General features: G+C 53.0%; 7 protein-coding genes and 1 non-coding gene across 8 annotated transcripts; 6 read left to right on the top strand and 2 right to left on the bottom strand.

The window, feature by feature from the left end:
- Positions 1 to 796: 796 nt before the first annotated feature.
- Positions 797 to 1,264, top strand: BDZ83DRAFT_729847 (uncharacterized protein; the record flags this gene model as incomplete). The annotated part of the gene is made up of 1 exon (XM_060512828.1): positions 797 to 1,264. The coding sequence occupies one exon, from the start codon at positions 797 to 799 to the stop codon at positions 1,262 to 1,264; it is 468 nt and encodes a 155-aa protein (XP_060366150.1).
- A 1,416-nt stretch (positions 1,265 to 2,680) lies between these two features.
- Positions 2,681 to 6,455, top strand: BDZ83DRAFT_751139 (family 35 glycosyl hydrolase; the record flags this gene model as incomplete). The annotated part of the gene is made up of 15 exons (XM_060514016.1): positions 2,681 to 2,739; positions 2,794 to 2,848; positions 2,906 to 2,928; positions 2,988 to 3,032; positions 3,091 to 3,418; positions 3,474 to 3,617; positions 3,671 to 3,805; positions 3,862 to 3,902; positions 3,956 to 4,158; positions 4,223 to 4,315; positions 4,371 to 4,408; positions 4,457 to 4,607; positions 4,667 to 5,080; positions 5,135 to 5,434; positions 5,500 to 6,455. The coding sequence occupies 15 exons, from the start codon at positions 2,681 to 2,683 to the stop codon at positions 6,453 to 6,455; spliced, it is 2,985 nt and encodes a 994-aa protein (XP_060366149.1).
- A 915-nt stretch (positions 6,456 to 7,370) lies between these two features.
- On the top strand, positions 7,371 to 8,338 carry BDZ83DRAFT_775258 (uncharacterized protein; the record flags this gene model as incomplete). Its single annotated transcript, XM_060515441.1, has 1 exon — positions 7,371 to 8,338. The coding sequence occupies one exon, from the start codon at positions 7,371 to 7,373 to the stop codon at positions 8,334 to 8,336; it is 966 nt and encodes a 321-aa protein (XP_060366148.1).
- A 624-nt stretch (positions 8,339 to 8,962) lies between these two features.
- Positions 8,963 to 9,829, top strand: BDZ83DRAFT_575236 (uncharacterized protein; the record flags this gene model as incomplete). Its single annotated transcript, XM_060504787.1, has 1 exon — positions 8,963 to 9,829. The coding sequence occupies one exon, from the start codon at positions 8,963 to 8,965 to the stop codon at positions 9,827 to 9,829; it is 867 nt and encodes a 288-aa protein (XP_060366147.1).
- Positions 9,830 to 11,374: 1,545 nt separating this feature from the next.
- BDZ83DRAFT_791501 (uncharacterized protein) lies at positions 11,375 to 13,223 on the top strand (the record flags this gene model as incomplete). The annotated part of the gene is made up of 2 exons (XM_060515736.1): positions 11,375 to 12,288; positions 12,355 to 13,223. The coding sequence occupies exons 1-2, from the start codon at positions 11,460 to 11,462 to the stop codon at positions 13,221 to 13,223; spliced, it is 1,698 nt and encodes a 565-aa protein (XP_060366146.1). The 5' UTR covers positions 11,375 to 11,459.
- Positions 13,224 to 14,680: 1,457 nt separating this feature from the next.
- On the top strand, positions 14,681 to 15,692 carry BDZ83DRAFT_718695 (NmrA-like family protein; the record flags this gene model as incomplete). Its single annotated transcript, XM_060512102.1, has 2 exons — positions 14,681 to 15,018; positions 15,086 to 15,692. The coding sequence occupies 2 exons, from the start codon at positions 14,681 to 14,683 to the stop codon at positions 15,690 to 15,692; spliced, it is 945 nt and encodes a 314-aa protein (XP_060366145.1).
- A 225-nt stretch (positions 15,693 to 15,917) lies between these two features.
- Positions 15,918 to 16,006, bottom strand: BDZ83DRAFT_t124. The gene has a single exon. It is a non-coding gene; the product is annotated as a tRNA-Arg (tRNA).
- Positions 16,007 to 16,172: 166 nt separating this feature from the next.
- On the bottom strand, positions 16,173 to 18,159 carry BDZ83DRAFT_775252 (O-methyltransferase; the record flags this gene model as incomplete). Its single annotated transcript, XM_060515440.1, has 5 exons — positions 16,173 to 16,814; positions 16,892 to 17,563; positions 17,626 to 17,671; positions 17,725 to 17,997; positions 18,100 to 18,159. The coding sequence occupies 5 exons, from the start codon at positions 18,157 to 18,159 to the stop codon at positions 16,390 to 16,392; spliced, it is 1,476 nt and encodes a 491-aa protein (XP_060366144.1). The 3' UTR covers positions 16,173 to 16,389.
- Between the last annotated feature and the right edge of the window lie 2,171 nt (positions 18,160 to 20,330).

The following is a 20,330-nucleotide window of genomic DNA, read 5'->3' as shown; positions in this document are numbered from 1 at the left end:
CCCTTCGAAATGTCGCGCCAATACTGCACAGCTTCGAGCTCACTGCTCATCTCTCGGGGAAGATAAATCGTGGTTAGGTGACCAACCCAGAAATGTCAAGCAATGCGTTTGTGTTTGTGCACTATTACACTTGAGATAGCACCACGGTTCGTCCGATGGGGCTTACAACAGGGCGCAACCTCGCCAACGTAGAAAGGGTGGTTTGTTGAGGCGATCTGCACGCACTGCCCCTTGCCTCCGAATTGCCAGATCCGGCAAGTTGGAATTCGGACGACGGCTCTGATTGGATCTGCGCTGTTGCATTCACCTTCATGGGAGCAATACTATGTTCAGCCGCCATGCAGCTATACCGGCTGGAAGCAAATGCACACTCGGCTACAGGATTTAATTCCACTTCTTCTTTCCTATAGGCTGCCTGTATTCAGCTCGGTTCGTAGCTCAAGTCAATCGAGGCTGTATTGTATGTTCCAGAAGTCCCGAAGCCGGATAAGTATGGCTAACACGAGCAGGCAAAGCACCTGATACGACCCGGGGAACGTTGAGGGTAAGCATGTTCGTGAAGGCCTACTTGCCCTCTAGGTTGACTTCAACTATAAGAAAGACGAATATTCCACCAATGCCAATCTATGTTCATAGTCTTGTCGAAGATCTGAAGCCACTCGTATAGCCGGCGCTAAGCTTCAACTCCAGCCTGACATCTTTCCTCAACTCCTCCACTGGACAGCTAGTACTGAAAGATGCATTTGCTTCGCCTCTTTAGCGTAGTCCTTAGCTGGGCAGCTTGGTTAGATCTCACATGTACCGTATATCGCGGGCTTTGCTGACTAACTGGTCCAGGGAAGCATCCGGTCAAGTCATCACGCTGACTCCATCGACGATAGACCGAGCCAGAACGGTCACGGTCACGAGAACTGAGACTCGAGAAACCACGACTACCGCCACGACGACGGCGACTGCTGTAGTGACGAGTCCGACGACGACGACGTTGCGAGAAGTCTCAACCATCACTGCACTCGTCACTCAGACCATCACGAGAACGACCACGGCGCCCTGCTCATCCCTCAACTGTCCCAAGATCACCTCTACCGGTACCATCTGCAAGAGCTGCTTCGTCGCGCAATGTACTACCACGTCGTTCATCACAAAGTCTTGCGGCTGTCCTATTCTCACAACTGCGTCCGTCGACTTTGAGTGTGAAGAGGCTGATGTGTGTAACAGAATAGGGTGCAGGACTGTGTATGCAGTCGCAACTCCTGCGTGCTAGTGTCTCTTTCCATTCTCAACAGACTCACGGGAAGGGGCAAAGTGAATGGTGTGGAGAGAGTCACTACGATTAGGTACTTGGGAAGCTTCGGGCATTGATTGAGACTAGAAATTCAGCTGCAACTTCCATAGGTACTCAGTTGCAACTGCAATCAATCCCTTGAGCGAATGATCTCCTTGATTATCCAAGCTTTACTAAACATTGAGAGCATTTCAAGAAAACCAATGCTGCAACACGTCGGCAACTCGGCCACTACTTTCTGTATACGGAGACATGACCGCCCCAAATCTCCGCACGAGATCTCCAATATAATGAGGGGTCGTTGCGTGATGTTATTTGGAGACTCTAGGGATGCAGTGTCGGCCGACCTTTGACTCTGTGGGCTATTGTGCCACTACTGCATTGGAGTAATGCGAGTTGACTGCATGAACCGTTTGAACTAACGCGCAGTAGACAACTCATGGGTAAAAGGATCCCACCGGAATCTGCCAAAGTCAAATGTATTGTCTTGCTAAAAACAACCATGGATTGTATCATGGATGAGTGTTCGTCCGGCATGTCGCGCAAGGGCAGATCGGCCCGAACTAAGACCCAGCATCTTCAGAAGTTCAGACGGTCACTGCCAACATACTCCTCATTGAGAGATCAATCAGTTTCTGATGTCACCCAGGCAGGCACCTTTAAGCATGTTTTGCTTCTATTCCATACCTCGGATGATCGGATCCTACCGAATTGACATAAAAAGTGGCCGTCGGCCCATGATGTTGCGACGTAATATCCGGCCGTGTTGGCTGCCAAGGCACAGTTCTCTCACGAGAGCACGCTAATCCAACCAGTCATCCAGTCCAGCGCACAACGGGAGCCATGCCCGTCGGTGAAAAGATCGCTTAAAATTGGCTCGTCGAAAATTTCAAGACGCTACTGCAAAGTCCCCAAGCATTCAATGACATCAGGCTCACCAATCCTAGGTGCCTTGGGTCAGTGATTGCTGCGGCTACAGGAATCGCGGGGGTTGCAGCCGGGGTGGTTGATCGTCTAAATCGTCTTTCTCCAGTTCTTTGCCCCCCGGTTCCCCCCTCATGATTCCCCGCAGTTGTCGGTTCGATCAACACCGAGCACGTTTGTCCGGATGCTACGCTGTGCCGGGGTACAACGGATGGGACCGGGGGGCCGGTGTGGGCAGGGAACTGGCAGGGTAGTAGGATGCCCTTTAAAGAAGACGCGATGGCTTCCTCTTGCGCGCGCGGTTTCTCGATTGGCTGTTGGCTTTTTTAACCTTTTGTTCGGCTATCGTGTTGCATCTGTCAAGTTTCAGCCATAGTCAAAAAAACGCCACGATGAGGTTTGGTCTGAAAGCCGGCGGCCTTCTTTGGCTTGCCGCATCGCTTTGCGGTACGCAGAGCACCATAGCTCAAGATGTTGACTGGCCGATTCACGACAATGGTCTCAATGAAGTCGTCCAATGGCAAGTTCCCGTAGTTTATTCACAGGTACGATTTTGGGGTTTATACTGACCGAACTCCATGTAGGGATCACCACAGCTACATCGTGAACGGAGAGAGACTCTTCGTTTTCTCTGGCGAGGTATGGCAACCAATCTCCCCCTATGGCATGTTGAGATCGTCTCGCTAACAAGTGCAGTTCCACTACTGGCGTATCCCTGTGTTCGTGATCCAATTCAACATCATCTGCAGTGTGCTGAGCTTACTGACATATCGTAAAGTCCCGAACTTTGGCGAGATCTCCTCGAGAAGGTCAAGGCGGCTGGGTAAGATACAATCTCTGGAGTAGAAGAGTTCATTTCATGGCTAACATACAGACGACAGCTTCAATGCCTTCTCCATCTACAACCACTGGGGCTACCACAACCCCACGCCCGGTGTCTTGGACTTTGACACCGGCGCTCACAACTTCACCTCCATCATGACCGTCGCCAAGGAGCTCGGCATCTACCTCATCATCAGACCTGGACCCTACGTCAACGCCGAGACCAACGCCGGCGGCTTCCCTCTCTGGGCCACCACTGGCGCCTACGGTTTTCTGAGAAACGACGATGAGAGATACACTGCGGCGTGGACCCCCTTCTGGTCAGAGATTTCCAAGATCATCAAGCCCCATCTGATCACCAACGGCGGAAATGTCATCATGTTCCAGGTACGCGATGCTCTCCAAGACCTTACGAGAGCGCATTGACTAAGTGGGAACACAGATCGAGAACGAGCTCAACGGGCAGTGGAAGGACATTCCTAAGAGGGTCTTGAACCCGCCCATCGCCAACTACATGCAGCTTCTCCAGGACAGCGCCCGGGAGAATGGAATCGACGTGCCTCTCTCTCACAACGCGCCCAACATGGTAAGTGTATCTGTTCGAATAATCGTGTACTCCCACTTTCTGACACTGCTCAGCGCGGCTTTTCCTGGTCCAAAGACTTTTCCAATGCTACTGGAAACGTCGATGTCGTCGGTGTCGACAGCTACCCTTCGTGCTGGAGCTGCAACTTGAGCGAGTGCACCGGCACAAACGGAGCCTATATCCCCTACGTGAGTAACTCGGAATCACCACAACTGCTGTACCTTGCTAACCATCCAATTCGCAGCTAACTCAAGACTACTACTCTTACTTCACGGTTCAGTCGCCGTAAGTACTTCACCTTGAGACGCGCTCAAATCAGAATTCTGATCATCTTGCAGGTCGCAACCCAACTTCCTTCCCGAGTTCCAGGGTGGTTCCTACAACCCCTGGGGCGGACCCGAGGGCGGCTGCCCCAGCGACATTGGTGCCGACTTTGCCAATATCTTCTACCGCGACCTCATCTACCAGAGAGTCACTGCCATCTCCCTCTACATGATGTTTGGTGGAACCAACTGGGGCTGGCTCGCTTGTCCCGTTGTTGGTAAGTCCACGTCGCTATCTTACGTGTATATGTGAGATCGAGTCGTGCTAACTGAACGGGTCAGCTTCGAGTTACGACTACTCTTCTCCGGTTTCCGAAAACAGAATCATCGGCAGCAAGTTCCACGAGACAAAGCTTTTGACTCTCTTCACCAGAGGTTCGTAGAGCATTCACCCTTGAGGGAGGCGAAATGAATTCTAACATGTTCGTAGTGGCCAAGGATCTGACAAAGACTGAGAGAGTCGGAAACGTAAGTGGACCAGTGATGCTAGAAAAGTGAGGTTCTGACCTGTCCCAGGGGACTGGCTACACCACCAACTCGGCCATCACCGTGTCTGAGCTCCGCAATGTCGACAACAACGCAGCCTTCTATGTTGCCCGTCATGCTTACTCCCCTTCCAACACCAATGAGGCTTTCAAGCTCTCTGTCAACACCTCTCAGGGTGCCCGTAAGTCTTCCATCTACCTGAAATCACATTCTGTGGATCAAACGCTGACTTGACCAAAGTCACCATCCCCCAGCACGGCAGCTCGATCGCCATCAACGGCCACCAAGCCAAGGTCCTCGTCACCGACTTCAGATTTGGCGAGAAGACGCTTCTCTACTCCACCGCTGAGGTTCTCAGCTACACCATTCTCGACGGCCAGGAGGTCATTGCCCTTTGGCTTCCCGAGGGCGAGGCTGGCGAGTTCACTGTCACGGGCGTCAACTCTGCCAAGCTCGTTGGTGACGGCAACGTCGCCGACTTCAACGTGTACCCCGGCGAGAGCAACGTCACCATCGCGTACACGCAGAAGAAGGGCATCACGCTCGTCGACCTCGGAGATGGGTCCCGCGCTGTCCTTCTCGACCGCAGCGCCGCGTACCTCTTCTGGGTTCCCGTGCTTGACAACGACCCCTTTGCGCCGGCCAACAAGACTGGTGAGTTTGTTCGTCGACACATCTGATACAACCTTTACTGACAACCCTGTGCAGTCTTCGTCCAGGGACCTTACCTCGTCCGTCACGCTGCCTTCAACGAGACTGGCCGCAGCCTGGCGCTCTCAGGAGATGCCGATCAGGAGACCACCATCACCGTCTTTGCCTCTGAGTCCATCTGTGGCATCACCTGGAATGGCAAGAAGCTCGAGCTCCTTTCGAGAGAGGGTAATGTTTTCACCGCAAAGATTGAGGGGCCTGCCAAGTTTGAGGTCCCCGCGCTCGGCCCCTGGAAGGTTCACGACAGCTTGCCTGAGATCGCTACCGATTACGAAGCCACCTCTGACAGCTGGGTTGGTAAGTGACACCTACAATATCTTGTTGCATCATTATACAGAAAAAATAATCTAACAAACTCCCAGCCGCCACCAAGACCAACACCTCCAACACCGTCAAGCCCGCCTCCAACAACCCTGTCCTCTACGTAGACGAGTACGACATCCACGTCGGAAACCACATCTACCGTGCAACTTTCCCGGCTGCCGAATCCGCCCCTACCGGCGTCTTCCTTAACGTCACCGGCGGTCTGGCCTTCGGCTATTCCGTCTGGCTCAACTCCGAGTACGTCGGCTCCTACCTCGGCCTCTCCTACCTTGGCGCAGACGCCAGCTCTTTCTCCTTTGAGAATGCGACTCTGTCAAAGACCGGCGACAACGTCCTGGTCGTCATCATGGATAACTCGGGCCACGACCTGCGTGAGGCGGCCCTCGCACCCCGCGGAATCACCAACGCGACCCTCCTCGGCCCCGACGCCGCGAACTACAAGTTCTCCGAGTGGAAGATCGCCGGCACCGCTGGTCGCAACGACCTCATTGACCCCGTTCGCGGTCCCATCAACGAGGGCGGTCTGTACGCCGAGCGCGTTGGAGCCCATCTCCCCGGCTACCCCGACGCAGACTGGGAGTCCTTTGACTCCGCCAACGGATCTCTCTCCGTTCCTGATGCCGGCATCCGTGTCTTCCGTACCGTCGTCCCGCTCGACGTCCCCGCTGGTCTCGATGTTTCCATCTCGTTCCGCCTTACTGCAGCCACCGATGATACGAACCGCCTTCGCGCACTTCTATTCGTCAACGGATACCAGTACGGTCGCTTCAACCCGTACATCGGCAACCAGGTCCAGTTCCCTGTTCCGACTGGTATTCTCAACTACAACGGAGACAACACGATTGCTGTCACTGTTTGGAGTCAGGCTGCGGAGGGTGTTGCGCTGAATGTTGAGTGGCAGGCGGATTACGTCCATACTTCTAGCTTCGATATGAGCTTCGACAGCAAGTCTTTGAGACCCGACTGGGATGAGAGCCGTTCGGCGTTTGCCTAGATATCTTGAGTTTAGGTTTATGTCATAGAACATGAGAAATATAAGACTCGAAAGTGAACCAAGTAGCCTCCTTTTCCGCGCTATTTTGAACCCTTGAGAAAGACGGGCGGGCGGGCGATCGGGTACCCGGCACCAGGTCCCAAAATGTATTCTCAACTTTCATCTTGCAGACAGCCGACCTTTGAACGATCCTTAATTGAAGCATAGGGCCGTCTCAACAGTTCAACTTTTCTTATCCAATTTCCGTAGCATCGTAGCCCATCTCCAGATACGCTCTTTGTCGAAAGGGCCATCCATGATGACGAAGGTAGCTACTTCCAGAGAGTTTCCATCACTCACAAGAATCGCGGCAGTGTGATTAATTCATGGAGATCTCTTTTCATCGATTGAGCGTCTTGGCTCAGAGGACGAAACCACAAACTGGTTGATGAAGAGTTAGTATAGCGTCTGCTTGAGGTGACATTTCAGGTGCATAACATCTGCGCAGAACCACCAGGCAAGCACCGCCGTCCCATACGGCCCTTCCACGAGGAGAATATGAGAATTTGATTCTTTCAAACATCCTTCTGAGGGGAAAGAGCACCTCACGAAGTCAACTCCTTCTTCTTATCCCCTCCCACCCTCGCTTCCTTCCTCCACAGAAAGACTCAGAACTCACTCGAGGCTCTATAAAACCTCTTCATGAGTTCTCTCAACTCATAATTTTCCTCTTTTTCCAATTTCAACCTCACTAGAAAAGAACGCCACAGTAGCATCGCGCCTTTTCCACGATTCTATCTTCATTCACCTACCGAGCTTCATCTTTACCGTACTTTTTTACACAGAATATCCACTGCTATATATCGTTCAAAATTTGCAAGCAATTTCTCAAATTTGAGCTTCGTGAGCTGCAAGAAGCTCCTGCCATCCCCAAGAATGGCTTATGTCCCCAGCAAAGAGCTTATGGTGGCGCGATATAAGCTCACAAGTGAGAAGATCGCTGACAACGACTCCAGCAACGTCAAAGCCTGGCTCACGAAAAACACGACCCACAACATTCCCTGGGTTCTTCGAGTCCTTCCTGACTACGTCTCAGTTCTCAGAAATCAATTTCCCGGATATCTGGACATCATTCAGCAATCTCGAAACACCGGTTGCGTGAATGGCACCGCCCTACTTTCAATCACACAAAAGGTGTCTACCGTGGGTGGAGATGAGCGCCCGGAGCAACTTTACCGAACAGTCCATGGCGGGCAACCTCACCAAGGCATCAAGTCTCGGCTGGGAGGGGGAAGCGACCCAATCTTCCTCCACATCCACTTGAGGAAGCATCTACGCGGGAACTGTCGTGAACCGAGCCCCTTCCTCTCAGCTACCAACAGTTGCGCAAAAGCTGTGGAATTCGCTGTCGCATACGAGGACCGAGGATTCTCTAACATTGCGATCCTGTTATTCGAGACCACTAGCGCAGACTGGAACCACAACACTCAGAGACTATGGGATTCGAAAGCCTTACTTCGCCGATTGAACAAGAAACAAGAGGCCGGTGTCTGCTTCGAAAAGGAGTTTCTTGTTGAGCACTCTATCCCGGAGACGAGCATCCAGCGCAGATACAACTGGCCAAGTGACAAGGCCAAGATCGACCCTAACGGCTTCATGGAGAGGCGTGCTCGCAAGGCTCTGGAGAGCAAGAAGGAGAGCATTGAGGAGGCCAAGGAGAAGAAAGCTTCGAAGAAACGCAAGAACTCTAACGACGAGGATGGAGACAACGCTGAAGGCGACGGTGAAGGTGACAATAAAGAGTTGGTTGGTGGAGGTGTATCGAAGCCCCGGCAGAAGAAGAGAAAGCAGGGCGTAAGGGTCATCGTTGGTCCCAAGCTGAGACGCGATGGAGGTGCTTGAGGTTATTCGTGAGCGGTTGTTCGGCACAGGCGAAGGAGTTCATTGGATTTTGGGATTGAGGTATTCGGGGAAGATGGACATTTACGGCAAGCCTTATGGGCGATTTGCGAATAACAGGGATCAGGTTATAAGTCACTGGGATCGCTTTATCACTTTTCAACTTTCACAGACATGCAATGGAAGTGAGACCAAGGCATGATTAGATATTCGAATCTCAACGGGAACTCATTGGCTCTTCAGTCGCGCTCAGCCTCATCACTTTGTTGGCCATTCATGCAAATTGATCTCGTCTTGGAAAGGGCCTTGCGGAGGACAAGTGTCTACCTAGGTAGTGTCGATGACTCGCACGGCAAGTGGCTATTCGCATCCAAGGAAGCGGCAATAGACAACTCGCCGAACATGAGAAGGTAGTATCTCCTCAGGCATGGCAGGCATGTGTCTCTAATCGAAGGTTGGGTAAGAGCAACGAGAAAGCGAGGCAGTGCCCATGTTTTCCTTCGTGGCTCTGACCGCCAGCATCTGTCATTGCTATTCTTCTCCCCAGTATACCAGTCTACTCGTATTATCATATGTCTCATCGCCACATCATCACGCATCACAGCAAAAGATACCCAAAGCAGCTTATCATGTCCGAACTCGTCGAATTCGAACTCTTCAAACTTTTGCCGAAGGAAGTTAGACGCATAGTATGGCGTGAGGCCCTCGAAGAACGGCTCGTGGCCGTGGCCCCCAGGGTGGACTGGCTTGCCCGAAGAAGTCGTCTGCCCGCCATGTCCGCTGTTCATCGAGAAAGTCGCAAAATTTTCTTGGGCATATACATTCGACTGATCAGAGAGTCTACGGGCATGCCTCATAACACAAGTTCCTTTGATTGGCTTGTCAAAGACCATGTCTACCTCAATCCTGATGTTGACACCCTCATTCTCGGTACGATCGTCGACAGACTAGGGGGCTTCCGATTTGCGCTCGCCAGCCCTCAGTGGCGTGAAAAGGTTGGCGGCTTAGGGGACTTGATTACATCGCCAACCTTCCCGAGCTATATCGAAAAGCGACTTCGAAAAGTGCGTTTACACGACACCTGCTTCCTGCAGCGGATATTCAACCGAAGACTTGATAGAGGCGAAAACCTCTTTTCTTACAGCCCTTTCACCCTTTGCCCCTCAGCGGGACCCATTCCACTTCCCAGTCTTCAATTTCCATGTCTCGAGGTCATCCACCTGGTTTCTCTGCTTTGCATTCCAATACCAAGGAGCACGCCGCAAGGTCCGACAGGATTATCCCTGCGTGGCATGGGGGTTTATTTTCGTTACATACTGCCAACCAATAGGCTCTACTGTTATCACGAGTCGACCCTACGTAGCGAGTACCTTGGAGGTATACGGCCGAACGATCGAATTCCTGACGATTACTTCAAGGTCGACCCGAATGATAGTTGCGGTATCCGCATCGACATCTTACGCGACAGCAATCTCGATTGGGTCACTGACGCCTAGTTACCCGTCAATGGACTCCACAAGATGCACCTTACTTGGAAGATTGCTATGGAATACGTCTCGATGCGCCTGGGCGAAAGTTAGGAGTGATCGGTGTCGTGAACGCCTTCTCGGATACTTTCAGTCTGTCAGGAAGCAAGACGTGTGTACGCAAGGGACTTTCAGAGTCAGTGTTTCAGTAGATAAGTCTTCACATTACTACTATTAAGCATGTCGAAGGGCGGACTCCAAAGTTTCTTTCTGTTGAAGCGATTCCGGTATGGATAATTCGGCTTCATCTGTGACCTCGTGGCTACGTAGATGCTACAAGGAGATGGCCCGATTTCCCCCAAACCGAATCCTTTAGGATCGCCTCCTCCTCCACCAAGTCCTCCCACTCGTTATGAGATCTCGGCACGAAGGATCTTGACTTGATATTTCATGGCTAAAATGAGAGGATCCCGTTTCTATTCAACTGTTTGGTATCCCAAGGCTTCAGAGCCGAGTTCGAAGCTCTCTCCGTAAAGGAGAGCAAATACCTCTATTCTCCTACTCTCGCTCTGCTTCATCACTCAACCATCACGTCGTCTCTCAACCTAACTTGTAGAAGTATTTTACTATCCCAGTCGAAGTGGACCCAACACTGTCTTGCCAATTGATGTCCGCTTGGTCAGATCCTAAGCCGACGCGGGCTTGCAAGTTTGGCTTCTCTTCCGGCTGGCATATGTCTTCAAAACGTCGTGTCGGATCCTCCATTCGATTTGAGGCCGAAGAGAAATCCGTCATGTTTGGTCATTGAGATGTAGCAACACGCCTTTCATCAAGCTCTCTCATATTGCATTCTTGACATTGCTCTCCCCACCAGTGTTGTTCAACCACTGACTCCCGTACCCACTTGGATCGACTACCAATATATGAGACCATAAGAGAACTGGCAGAGAAGGGAGATGTTCACAAAGGACGACAAATACCAAAAGATTCAAAAAACTTTGAACTTTCCTTGAATCGTTTGCGTTCCCTTGTCAGTGCTTTACCTCATTGATATAGTTTCCCTCCCAAGTCTGTCTTTTGAGGTTCTTTGTCGAGTTCACAAGAATCTGTTTTGCCTTTGGAAGGGATTTTGACAGGAAGAATGAGTGAACTGGTACTGACAATTTCATCTTGGGTGTGGGCCTGGACTGAAGCCATTCTCAGACGAAGCTATTGTAAGACCAAGGATGAGATTGACTCGAGGATAACTCTATTCAGCCACAGCCGAGAGCAGCACCGAATCTCACTCGTCCGAACACCTTCTCGTCTGAAGGTATGAATCCGTCTGAAAGTGATCGTCTGAGCGCCAGACGAGGAGTCATCCCACCCGACAATCTCACCAGCAAGCAACCGCCACATCACGGGCGAGAGCACCTCACAACAAAGCAGCCCGCCCAAACTCACGATGATGATGGTTCCCGCTTTGAAGCACCTTTCTCAACACCAGACGGGAGGCCATCACGACTAAGCAAGCCCATTGATCATGTGACATCCCTCGGAATATCTGTCTAAATCTACTCCTGGGTTCCCACTGAGCTCCCTTCTTTCCGAAATTCTCTTCCTTCCTACAACTCAGGGACACCAAGAGCTTTCATCATCACAGTCTACCAAACAATCGACGATGGCTCAGCAAACTTCCCTTGCGTCCAACAGTCCCCCTACCGACAATCCTCCTGACATCGTCGTTGAGACCATATCTTCTCCCTCGCTCGGCAACTCGTCTAACGTTGCTGCCGGCAAGTCTGCCGACAAGCTCACTGACACCGTCATGTCCTGTCCCTCTACCAACGACTCGTCTAAAGCTGTTGCCGCTGACAAGCCTACCGACACCGTCATGGAGACCGCGTCTTCCCCTGAGGCTGGCACTTTGTCCAATAACGTCACCGTCGACAACCACTCCGACATCGCCATTGATACCACGTCCTCTCCCATGGTTGGCAACTCGTCTAACGCGGTCGCTACCAATGAGCAATTTGACGCGGTCATGGAGACCACCTCTTCCTCCGCGATTGAGATCTCGTCCAACATCGCCACCCTCGACAGCCTTGAAGATACTGTCGTCTCGAACACGTCTTCCCACTCAGTTGGCAACTCTTCCGACATGGCCATTACCGACAATCTTTCTGATGTAATCATCGAGATCGCTTCCTCTCCATCGACTGACAACTCGCCCAACTTGGCCACCGCCAACAACCTTGCAGACGTTGTCGTCTCGGTCATGTCTTCTCCCTCCGTTGGCAACTCCTCCGACATCGCCGTCGCCGGCGACTCTCCTGATGCAGTCATCGAGATTATGTCCTGCCCTTCGGTTGGCAAGTCTTCGAACGTTGCTATCGCTTCCAACGCTTCCGGCGCCGTCATTGAGATCACGTCTTCCCCCTTGGATGCCGGCACTTCGTCTGACACCACCCCCATCGCTACCAGCCTCCACCGCCTCCCGCTTGCAGTCCGTTCGGTCATCTAGGAGATGGTCGCCGAGTCTTCTGGCCAGCTTGTCGGTATCGGTCCGAACGCAGACGCCAACGCGCGCCGCCCTGGCTACCCTGCCTTTGCCTTCGTCAACAAGGAGGCCTTCCACGCCTTTCTCAAGGCTTACATTTGCATCGACAAGAATCCGAATGATCCCATTGTCTACCACCCTGATCTCATTGACCCTGTCGATATGCAGGACTACGAGTTTGCCGAGGCGGCTTTCCTTGCTCCCGGTGTCGATTGTATCTACCTTAACCCTCGTACCGACGAGATTTCTCTTGGCTATAAGACCGACATTCCCGGCTCCGCCTTCTACCCCGGCTTCATCAATCCCAACCTTGGAGACGAGATCAACTGCCAGCTCAAGATGGTGCGCATCGTCATGGAAGATTTCAGCGCTTGGACCGACGGACACGACTACCCGCTTCTCTACCACAACTTCCTCAACAAGAAGCCCGTCGCCAACATCGACGTCAGCCAGCTCAAGTACCCCAACATCAACCAGATCACCGTACTCTTCCGCGGCCTTGAGAACGAGTGGAAGGGCGACAGCAACCACTACGTCGTCAACTACAACGTCGCCACCAACATGGTCTTCGTCGACTACGACCGTGAGAACGCCGAGGACATGGTCGAGGACACCTTCCGTCTCGAGGCGCACAAGGTGTACGCGACCCAGTCGGATGAGATGACTCTGGAACCGGATGGAAACAACGATGAGAACGATAAGGCGATTCTCTCGGTTCGGATCATCTTCCACCGCGACTCGGACAAGGACTACGGTCCCCACCTCCTCGAGCCCTTCGATCTCGAGGAGGTCCTCGATCCGGAGGACTTGACCGAAGACGGTCGGATGGAGAGAATCTTCTGGGAGATTGCCGCCACCGCCGTCAAGGAGCGCCTCTGCGCTTAAGAGGCTTCGTCACACCACCGCCGCTGCCGCCACCACCACCATGGCCTTCTTGTCCTGGGCCTCGGCCTATTCCCTGCAGACACCACCGGCGATGCCTAGCAGCTGTTAAAGCTGGCTAGGTATCGTCGGGGAGGTGTCTGCGCGATGAAGATCAGGGGGAGGAGGGGAGGGAAGGGGGAGGGGAAAAGGGGGGGTTTGCGTGTTTGCGGGCTCTCGGAGCCGGAGCCTGGCCGGTGAGGGCCAGGTCCTGGTTCTGGGGGCCTGCCTTTACATCGGAGAAAAGAACCATTGCGTTTCACCATGAGGAATCATATGCTTGTGATTGCGACCATGTTTAACTCTGTAATCTTTGCGCTGGCTGCTGGTGATTCCAATCGCCAGCGCCTTTCCATCGCTTTGGACCCCTCGACATAGCCCACATCTCCTCGGGACGAAGATATGTGGAAGTAGCTTGGAAGCTGATTCGAGGCATCAAAATGATGTAGTCTAACGATTAGCGCTGGCAGGGACTCAACTGCACTCTAAAGTAAGCTATCGCGAAAAAGAAAGACAGCAGATGAAGGGTTCAGAAGGCGTCCCGCGCCAGTAGTCCTGTCTTTCGCCACATAGCTCTCTACCTACATTGGGTACTGTGCTCATCGGGACCAAAGGAGAAACATATCGGCTTTAGGAAATCAAACCAAAAGCGTGGGATCAAGGTGGCCGAGAAGATTGAGATCGCACCTATAGTTCCCTCACAACTCCTCAAGCGCATTCTCCTCAACGACTGTGGCAGGAAGGGAAAGGAAGAAAGATCGTCTTCTCTTTCCTAACCCCTCCTTCCTAGGGGCCGTTTGGATGGCAGATTTAGTCGTAATCACCTGAAGCGTTTTCCGTCCCCCATCCTCGAAGCCTTCCAATACTCTACAAAACTCCAAAAATCCATCATCGTCATTCTCTCAATCACACACATCGTCCATCTCCAAATATTGCAGGTAGTTCGAAACCGGCTCTCCTAAGCCCACCCACATCCCGCCCGGTGGCACCCAGAATAGGCAGGTTTTCGGCGAAACAACATGCCCACAATTCCGTCAGACCGGACCCGGGCACGGCTCACAACAAGAAACCAACCGGAACAAAAACCTGCCCCTCAACGCCGCCCGCGAGAATACATGTCTCCAAGCTGTCCGCGGCCGCCGAGAAAATGGAGTCAAATCGTCAACGGGGTGTTCGACACGGCTTATAACCGACGATTCTGGGGAAATGTCAGCAAACTACATCGAACGTGTTTTACGTCCGTTAACACCGTGAGCAGATCACTGATTTCCATATTCGAAATCATGCCATGATAATCTCTTCGGAAAGAAGATCGAGGCACTCTCTCGAGATATAAGTCCCAACATCACCAACACCCCAAAAGACCTCACAACAGCTCCCCAAACACATTCGCCCATCTAACCGCCACCCACCTCGCAATAATGGTCAACGTCGCAATCGCAGGCGGCACCGGTGCCGTAGGCCGCACTCTCATCGAAGTGTTAGCCACGCAGACAAAACACCAAGCCTTCATCCTCTCCCGCAAGGCCCCCAGCCCAGGAGAGACTCCCCTGGCCCCAACGTTCGAGATAGACTACGCAAACGTTGACGCCCTCAAGACGTTCCTCGAAGAACACGATATTCATACCGTCATCAGCGCATTCGGCATCACCGCCACGTCCCTCGCGACGTCGCAGCTGAACCTCATCAAGGCGGCAGATCTCTCGTCCGCGACGAAGCGGTTCATCCCTAGCTCGTTCGCAATGCGGTATCCCGAAGAGTAAGCCTGTCCATCATTCATTGCCTCTACTGCAAAGTCCCCAACTAACACATCACCACCGTCACAGCGGCGTCGCCCTCCTCCCACCGCTGGAACACTACTTCACCTCCCTCCGCGCCCTCTCCCAGACAAACCTCGAATACGCCGCCGTCCACAACGGCACATTCTTAGAGTACTTTGCTCCCCCCGCCCTCAAATCCCACCACCCGCATAGCACAATCGTCCTCGACATCGCCCACGCCGCCGCTGCGATCCCAGGCGACGGCAACACCCCCGTGACATTCACATACACCTTTGACGTGGCGCGCTACGTCGTCGCGGCGCTGGACCTCCCCACCTGGCCCGTAGACCACGAACTTCGCATCGTGGGCGACGAACTCACCTTTAACGAATTCGTCAAGCTGGCCGAGGAGATCAAGGGCGAAAAGTTTAGTGTGGTCTACGATGACGTGGAAAAGCTGAAGAGGTCCGAGATTTCAGAGTTACCCGGCCACGAGGCGTCGTATGCGCAGTTCCCCAAAGAGAGGTTACAGTGGTTCCTGTCGATTTTTGAGCTGTGGATGGCGACTGGCTTGGGGAAGGTCGAGGGCGGAAAGGGGTCGTTGAATGAGCTGTTTCCTGAGATTAAGCCTTTGACTGTGAGGGAGATGTTGGAGAAGTATTGGAAGGCATAAGTAAGGTAGTAGCAGTGGTGGTGGTGGTGGTGCGTGTCGGTGGTCTGGGCTACTTGGCAGACTTGAGTTTCATTCCATCTCAATTTTGAGTTCAAAGAATCGGAGGTTACCCAGACCATAATTTGACTGCCCCAAAATAATTAAAATAAACATGCCCAAATCGCTATCCTCAATTGAATAACGACCTCATGATAAATCACGGAAAATGCAAAAATAATTTCCTTGCGACCTACGTAGGGATCGAACCTACAATCTTCACAGTATGACTAAGATAGAAGCCGAAATGTGACGCGATGCCATTTCGCCAGCAGGCCAATGCTGACTGATGACAAATGTGCGCGTCAAACAATTCATGTACCTTACTTCCGCGGGGGCTCTGCTCTCTGAAAGGATGGAAGCTGCCCCACGATGTGGGGTCCGATCCTCCGATCCATTCGACAAACAATAGGTACAACACAAACACTACTTTGTAACAAAGATCTCGCATATTGCTTTTTTGTTTGTTTGTGCAGGCATTATGATTAGATCCCCGAGATCGATCATTTCGGGGATCTCCGTGAAATAATAGGAATCTGAACAAACAATCTAACAAAAAGAACTGGGTATCGCACACAGGAGGGGAGGCCCGCGCATCCGGGCAAAACTAAGGTAAGGTAGGAATACACAGCAGCGTATCGCAATCGCATCGCAATCGCAATCACTTCACCTCCACGACAACAGCAGAATCAGCGGACCCTGCGTCCGTCTGGGCATCCGCCTCAATCCTACCACCTTCGCCATCGCCTTCACTCTCCGTCTCGGGATCCCACACCGCTTCAATGATGCTCATCCTGCAGCCTGGGGGCCTCATCACGCCCTTGAACACGAATCGCTCGTCCGCGGCCCTAAAGAGCTCGCGGTACTCGTCCTCGTTGCGCTCCTGTGCGTTGAGCACCGCTAGCATCACCATGTCCATGCTGCGAATGATACGCTCGTCCCAGGGCGTCTCCTGTCCGGCCTCGCGGAGGCAGTGGTCCTTGATGACTACCCTGGCGCCGGGTTTCAGTGCCGGAACGAGGTTCTTGAGGATGGAAATAGCGTAGGGCGTCGAGTAGTTGTGCATGATCCAACGGAAGAAGTAGACTGTTTGTGCGGCTCAGTTAGTATTGGGGCGTTCCCCACAACGCAATCCTGGCAACAGATCGAGACAAACAACTCACCATCGGCATCCTTGACGGTCTGCACCTTGAAAAAGTCGTGCGCCATGAGCTGAACGCGCTCTGCAACCTGAGCGTCGTCGCACAACGGGCTTGGCGCCGAATCCACAGTCTTGGGAAGGTCCTGCACCACAAACTTCATATTCTTCCACTTCTTGGCCAGATCAATCGACACGAATCCATGGCTGCCGCCAATGTCGACCATGGTTCCTCCTCTGGCGTCAATCTCTCCGAAATCGTATGAGTCGACGAGATGCCTGACCTCGTAGCCCTCTCCGCCCGTCAAACTGAGCATGGCACCGCCGAATCGCTTGGCACGAGGAGGATCCTTGCCAAAGGTGACAAACATTGGTTCCTTGTCTACGGTGTCGAATGCAAAGTTAAAGCCGGTCCGCGTGAGGGACGTGGCTTCTGGGTACGCTTTTAGAGCCTGCAAAACATGCGCAGACGCCGGGAAGTTGTCCTCGAGGTTATAGCCCACCCAGTCCTGAAGGGCTTGGTCTTCGGCCAGGAGGCGCGATGCCGCGGTATGCGCAATCACTCCATGGGACGGTTCGCGGAAGATACGGTTTGTCATGACATGACGCAGCACACGGGCAAGGTTGACGGGGTCCATTGTCGTCTTGGTTTGGAGCTCTGCCAGTGTGATAGTGCCGTCGATGGGTACGAGCTTGGCTGGGAAGTGTTAGTCTCGAGTGCGGTAGAGAAACCTCCCAGCTCTGCAGTCATGGGCTTACCGATGCCAAAGTGGTTGACAAGCTGAAGACTCAGACTGTCTTGATACTGCCAACTAATTAGCTTGCGACCTTTACCATTTTCCCGATCTCTCTACTCACACTCCACGTTTTCCACCGAACGTCCTCTCTTGGCCCGTGAGCCAATGCTTCGAGCTCTCTCGTCGCAAAGATAATCTCCATACGGCTCTTTTGGATGTCCTCGGGAAGTTTGGGGAAGTCGCCGGGGCCATTGGGATCCAAGGTGGGCATTGGCAGGTTGTTCTCTTGCATATACCTCTCCAATTTCTCTGTTTCGGACGCAATCTTCTTAGCAAGCTCCATTAACCTCGATGGCGTATACGCAGGCTTCTCCGAGGCGACGACAGGCGTGGACTTTGGAATCGGCGTTCCATTGGGGACATCGTCTCTGGGTTTGGCGGCAGAACGAGTGATGAATGGGGTGAATGATCGTCGGTTTTGCTTCTTCTGCTCGACCTCTGCGGCGGTGGGTGACGGGTTGGTACCCAGCCAGTTGCTAAACTTGAACTTGTTCATCTTTGCGATGGGAGTCAGAACAAAGATGTTGGAGGTCTGCGGGTGTCGAGAGGACTTTGTGCTTTTCCAGTTAGCATGGGTGAAGGAAATCGCACGCGCCAGGAAAGGGGGCGGTTCACCCGCTTGAGATACAGGAGCACTAGCATCGTTGATCGCAGACTCCGCCTTCATTAACCATCTGTGCTCGAGCTTGAGATTGAGCTAGATTGGGCTAAGGCAGGTACATGGTGAAGGGATGCGCCAGAAAATGAAGCTGCGGGGCAAGAAGATATGGGGGCAGAGGACTATTCGGGAGGCTGCTTGGAGAGGCATGCGATAGGAGGGAAAGAATTTGTAGAAAGGCACTTGTACACACCTTCCAAATGCCTCAGAACTATACGATAGTCGATTCCCACGATCCTCTGAAATGGGTTGGGCGACAGATTCGCGGAGAGAGGTGACAGACAGGGTTGCGGCGACGCTCGGAACGATTGTGACACAGAGGGACCCGAGGACACGGACTCGGTCTCGACTGACACAGATCAGGGCCAGCTGGCATGCAAAAGAAACGGTGACGGTTTTATACCAAGTTCGCCAATGACTGCGAAGTACGAACACGGGAAATTGAGGTCTGAACGGATTGTCTGGTAAACAAGTTTGCAGTGAGTTTGCGGTGATGAGTTTGTGAGCGCCGAGAAGTTTGGGGGAAAACAATCGAAAACTCTCATCAAAACACCAGAGGGACCCAAGGGGACGGCAAGGAGGGATACATCCCAGTTTAATAAGACGGACAGCATTGGGCGATGGGTACTAGGTAAGGTAGGGACCCAGAGTGCTAGATAGGTAGGCAGAGGCAGAGAGGTACGGTACTGACGGGAGGTAGGTAGACACAAATGGAACGAAACAGCGAGGATGGAACTCTTGGTTCACCGAGCGTGGGCCTTGGACGGAACAGGAACTGGGATGGGCGCTGAATCGCTCAGTATTGCGACGACACCTCATTAGCTAGCGGCGGTCCATGCTTTTGGGATCCGACGCCATGGGCTGGGATTGCCGTCTGCGTTGCGTGCCTTTTGCGTCCAAGTCTCTCCTTGTCCTTGAGTCGCTGGGCTTTTTAAGCTTGGGAGTGGCTGGCGGCTAGAAGAGTCTGTTCGGACGAAGGCCATGCGCCGGCGCGGAGCCATCGACGATCGCTCAGGGTCCCAAGCTCCCCCAAGCTAAGCTGTATGGCTGTTAAGCTCATCAGGTCCCGTGGCGAAGCAATTCTGGAATGGCATCGTCGACAAATGTCATGGTGAGCTGTCCGTTCAGAGTTGAAAGTCGACCGAGACCGAAACCGTATGAGGACTGATGACTGATGACGGAGAAGTGGGATCAGCGAGACGGACAGGGGCCCGGCCGGGAGTCGAACGGGTAAATTGGAACCAAATGGGACAGGGCAGACAAAAGGGGTGGTTGCCATTGAGTACCCTCCCATGGAAGGACTGTGAGCCTGTAAGGTAAGGTGAGGTAGTTTGACCGGTGGCAGCGTCGTATCAATTCGTTGACGAATCCCGCCCGTCGTTGGACGGGGAGTTCTGCAGTGCCGTTGATTTGGGAACCTGTTCGTTAATTGACCGGCGTGGGTTCGGAATAGACGTGACAGGAAGAAACGGGAAATAGACTGGTCATATTTCCTCGCATAGTTGCCGTGGTCAGATGTCAAGTTTCTGGTTGATCGATGGCAGGCCTGGGCTGTGTGGGAGGTTTCCTGGATAGGAAAGGGAGGGAAGGCAATCCTCCCAGGTCCCGTCTGGCGTCTCCTGGTAGGTGGCAGCGTGGCAGACTGACCAGTGGCACCTGGGCTTGGTTGAGTCAGGGAGGAAGGCAAGGAGGGGAAAGCATGGAAGGTGCAGACGAGTGCAGTTGCCAGTCATTCACTGCCTGCAGTATGGGTGCACCACAACGGGCTGTCCCTTCCCTTCCACCTACCTGAGGTAAGGTACCTTGGGTATACCCCGCCTCGTTACCACTCAGGCGGCAGGCACCTTCCCACGGGCGGCTTCCAAGACACCGGTGACTGGGCAAGCGTGGCTGTCCTGCGCACTTGCCAATTGGGCTTGACAAGTTGACAGTGTTGGGAAGGTGCGGCACAGCACCATCACAACCCGGTCCTTCCATCCCGTCAACAACGTGGAAAGACCTGACCAACC

This window comes from Colletotrichum acutatum, assembly GCF_030867785.1.
Source record: "Colletotrichum acutatum strain CBS 112980 chromosome Unknown BDZ83scaffold_35, whole genome shotgun sequence".
In the NCBI taxonomy this organism is placed as follows: domain Eukaryota; kingdom Fungi; phylum Ascomycota; class Sordariomycetes; order Glomerellales; family Glomerellaceae; genus Colletotrichum; species Colletotrichum acutatum.
Note: the sequence above shows the minus strand (reverse complement) of the source record. Positions and strands in the feature narration are given on the sequence as shown.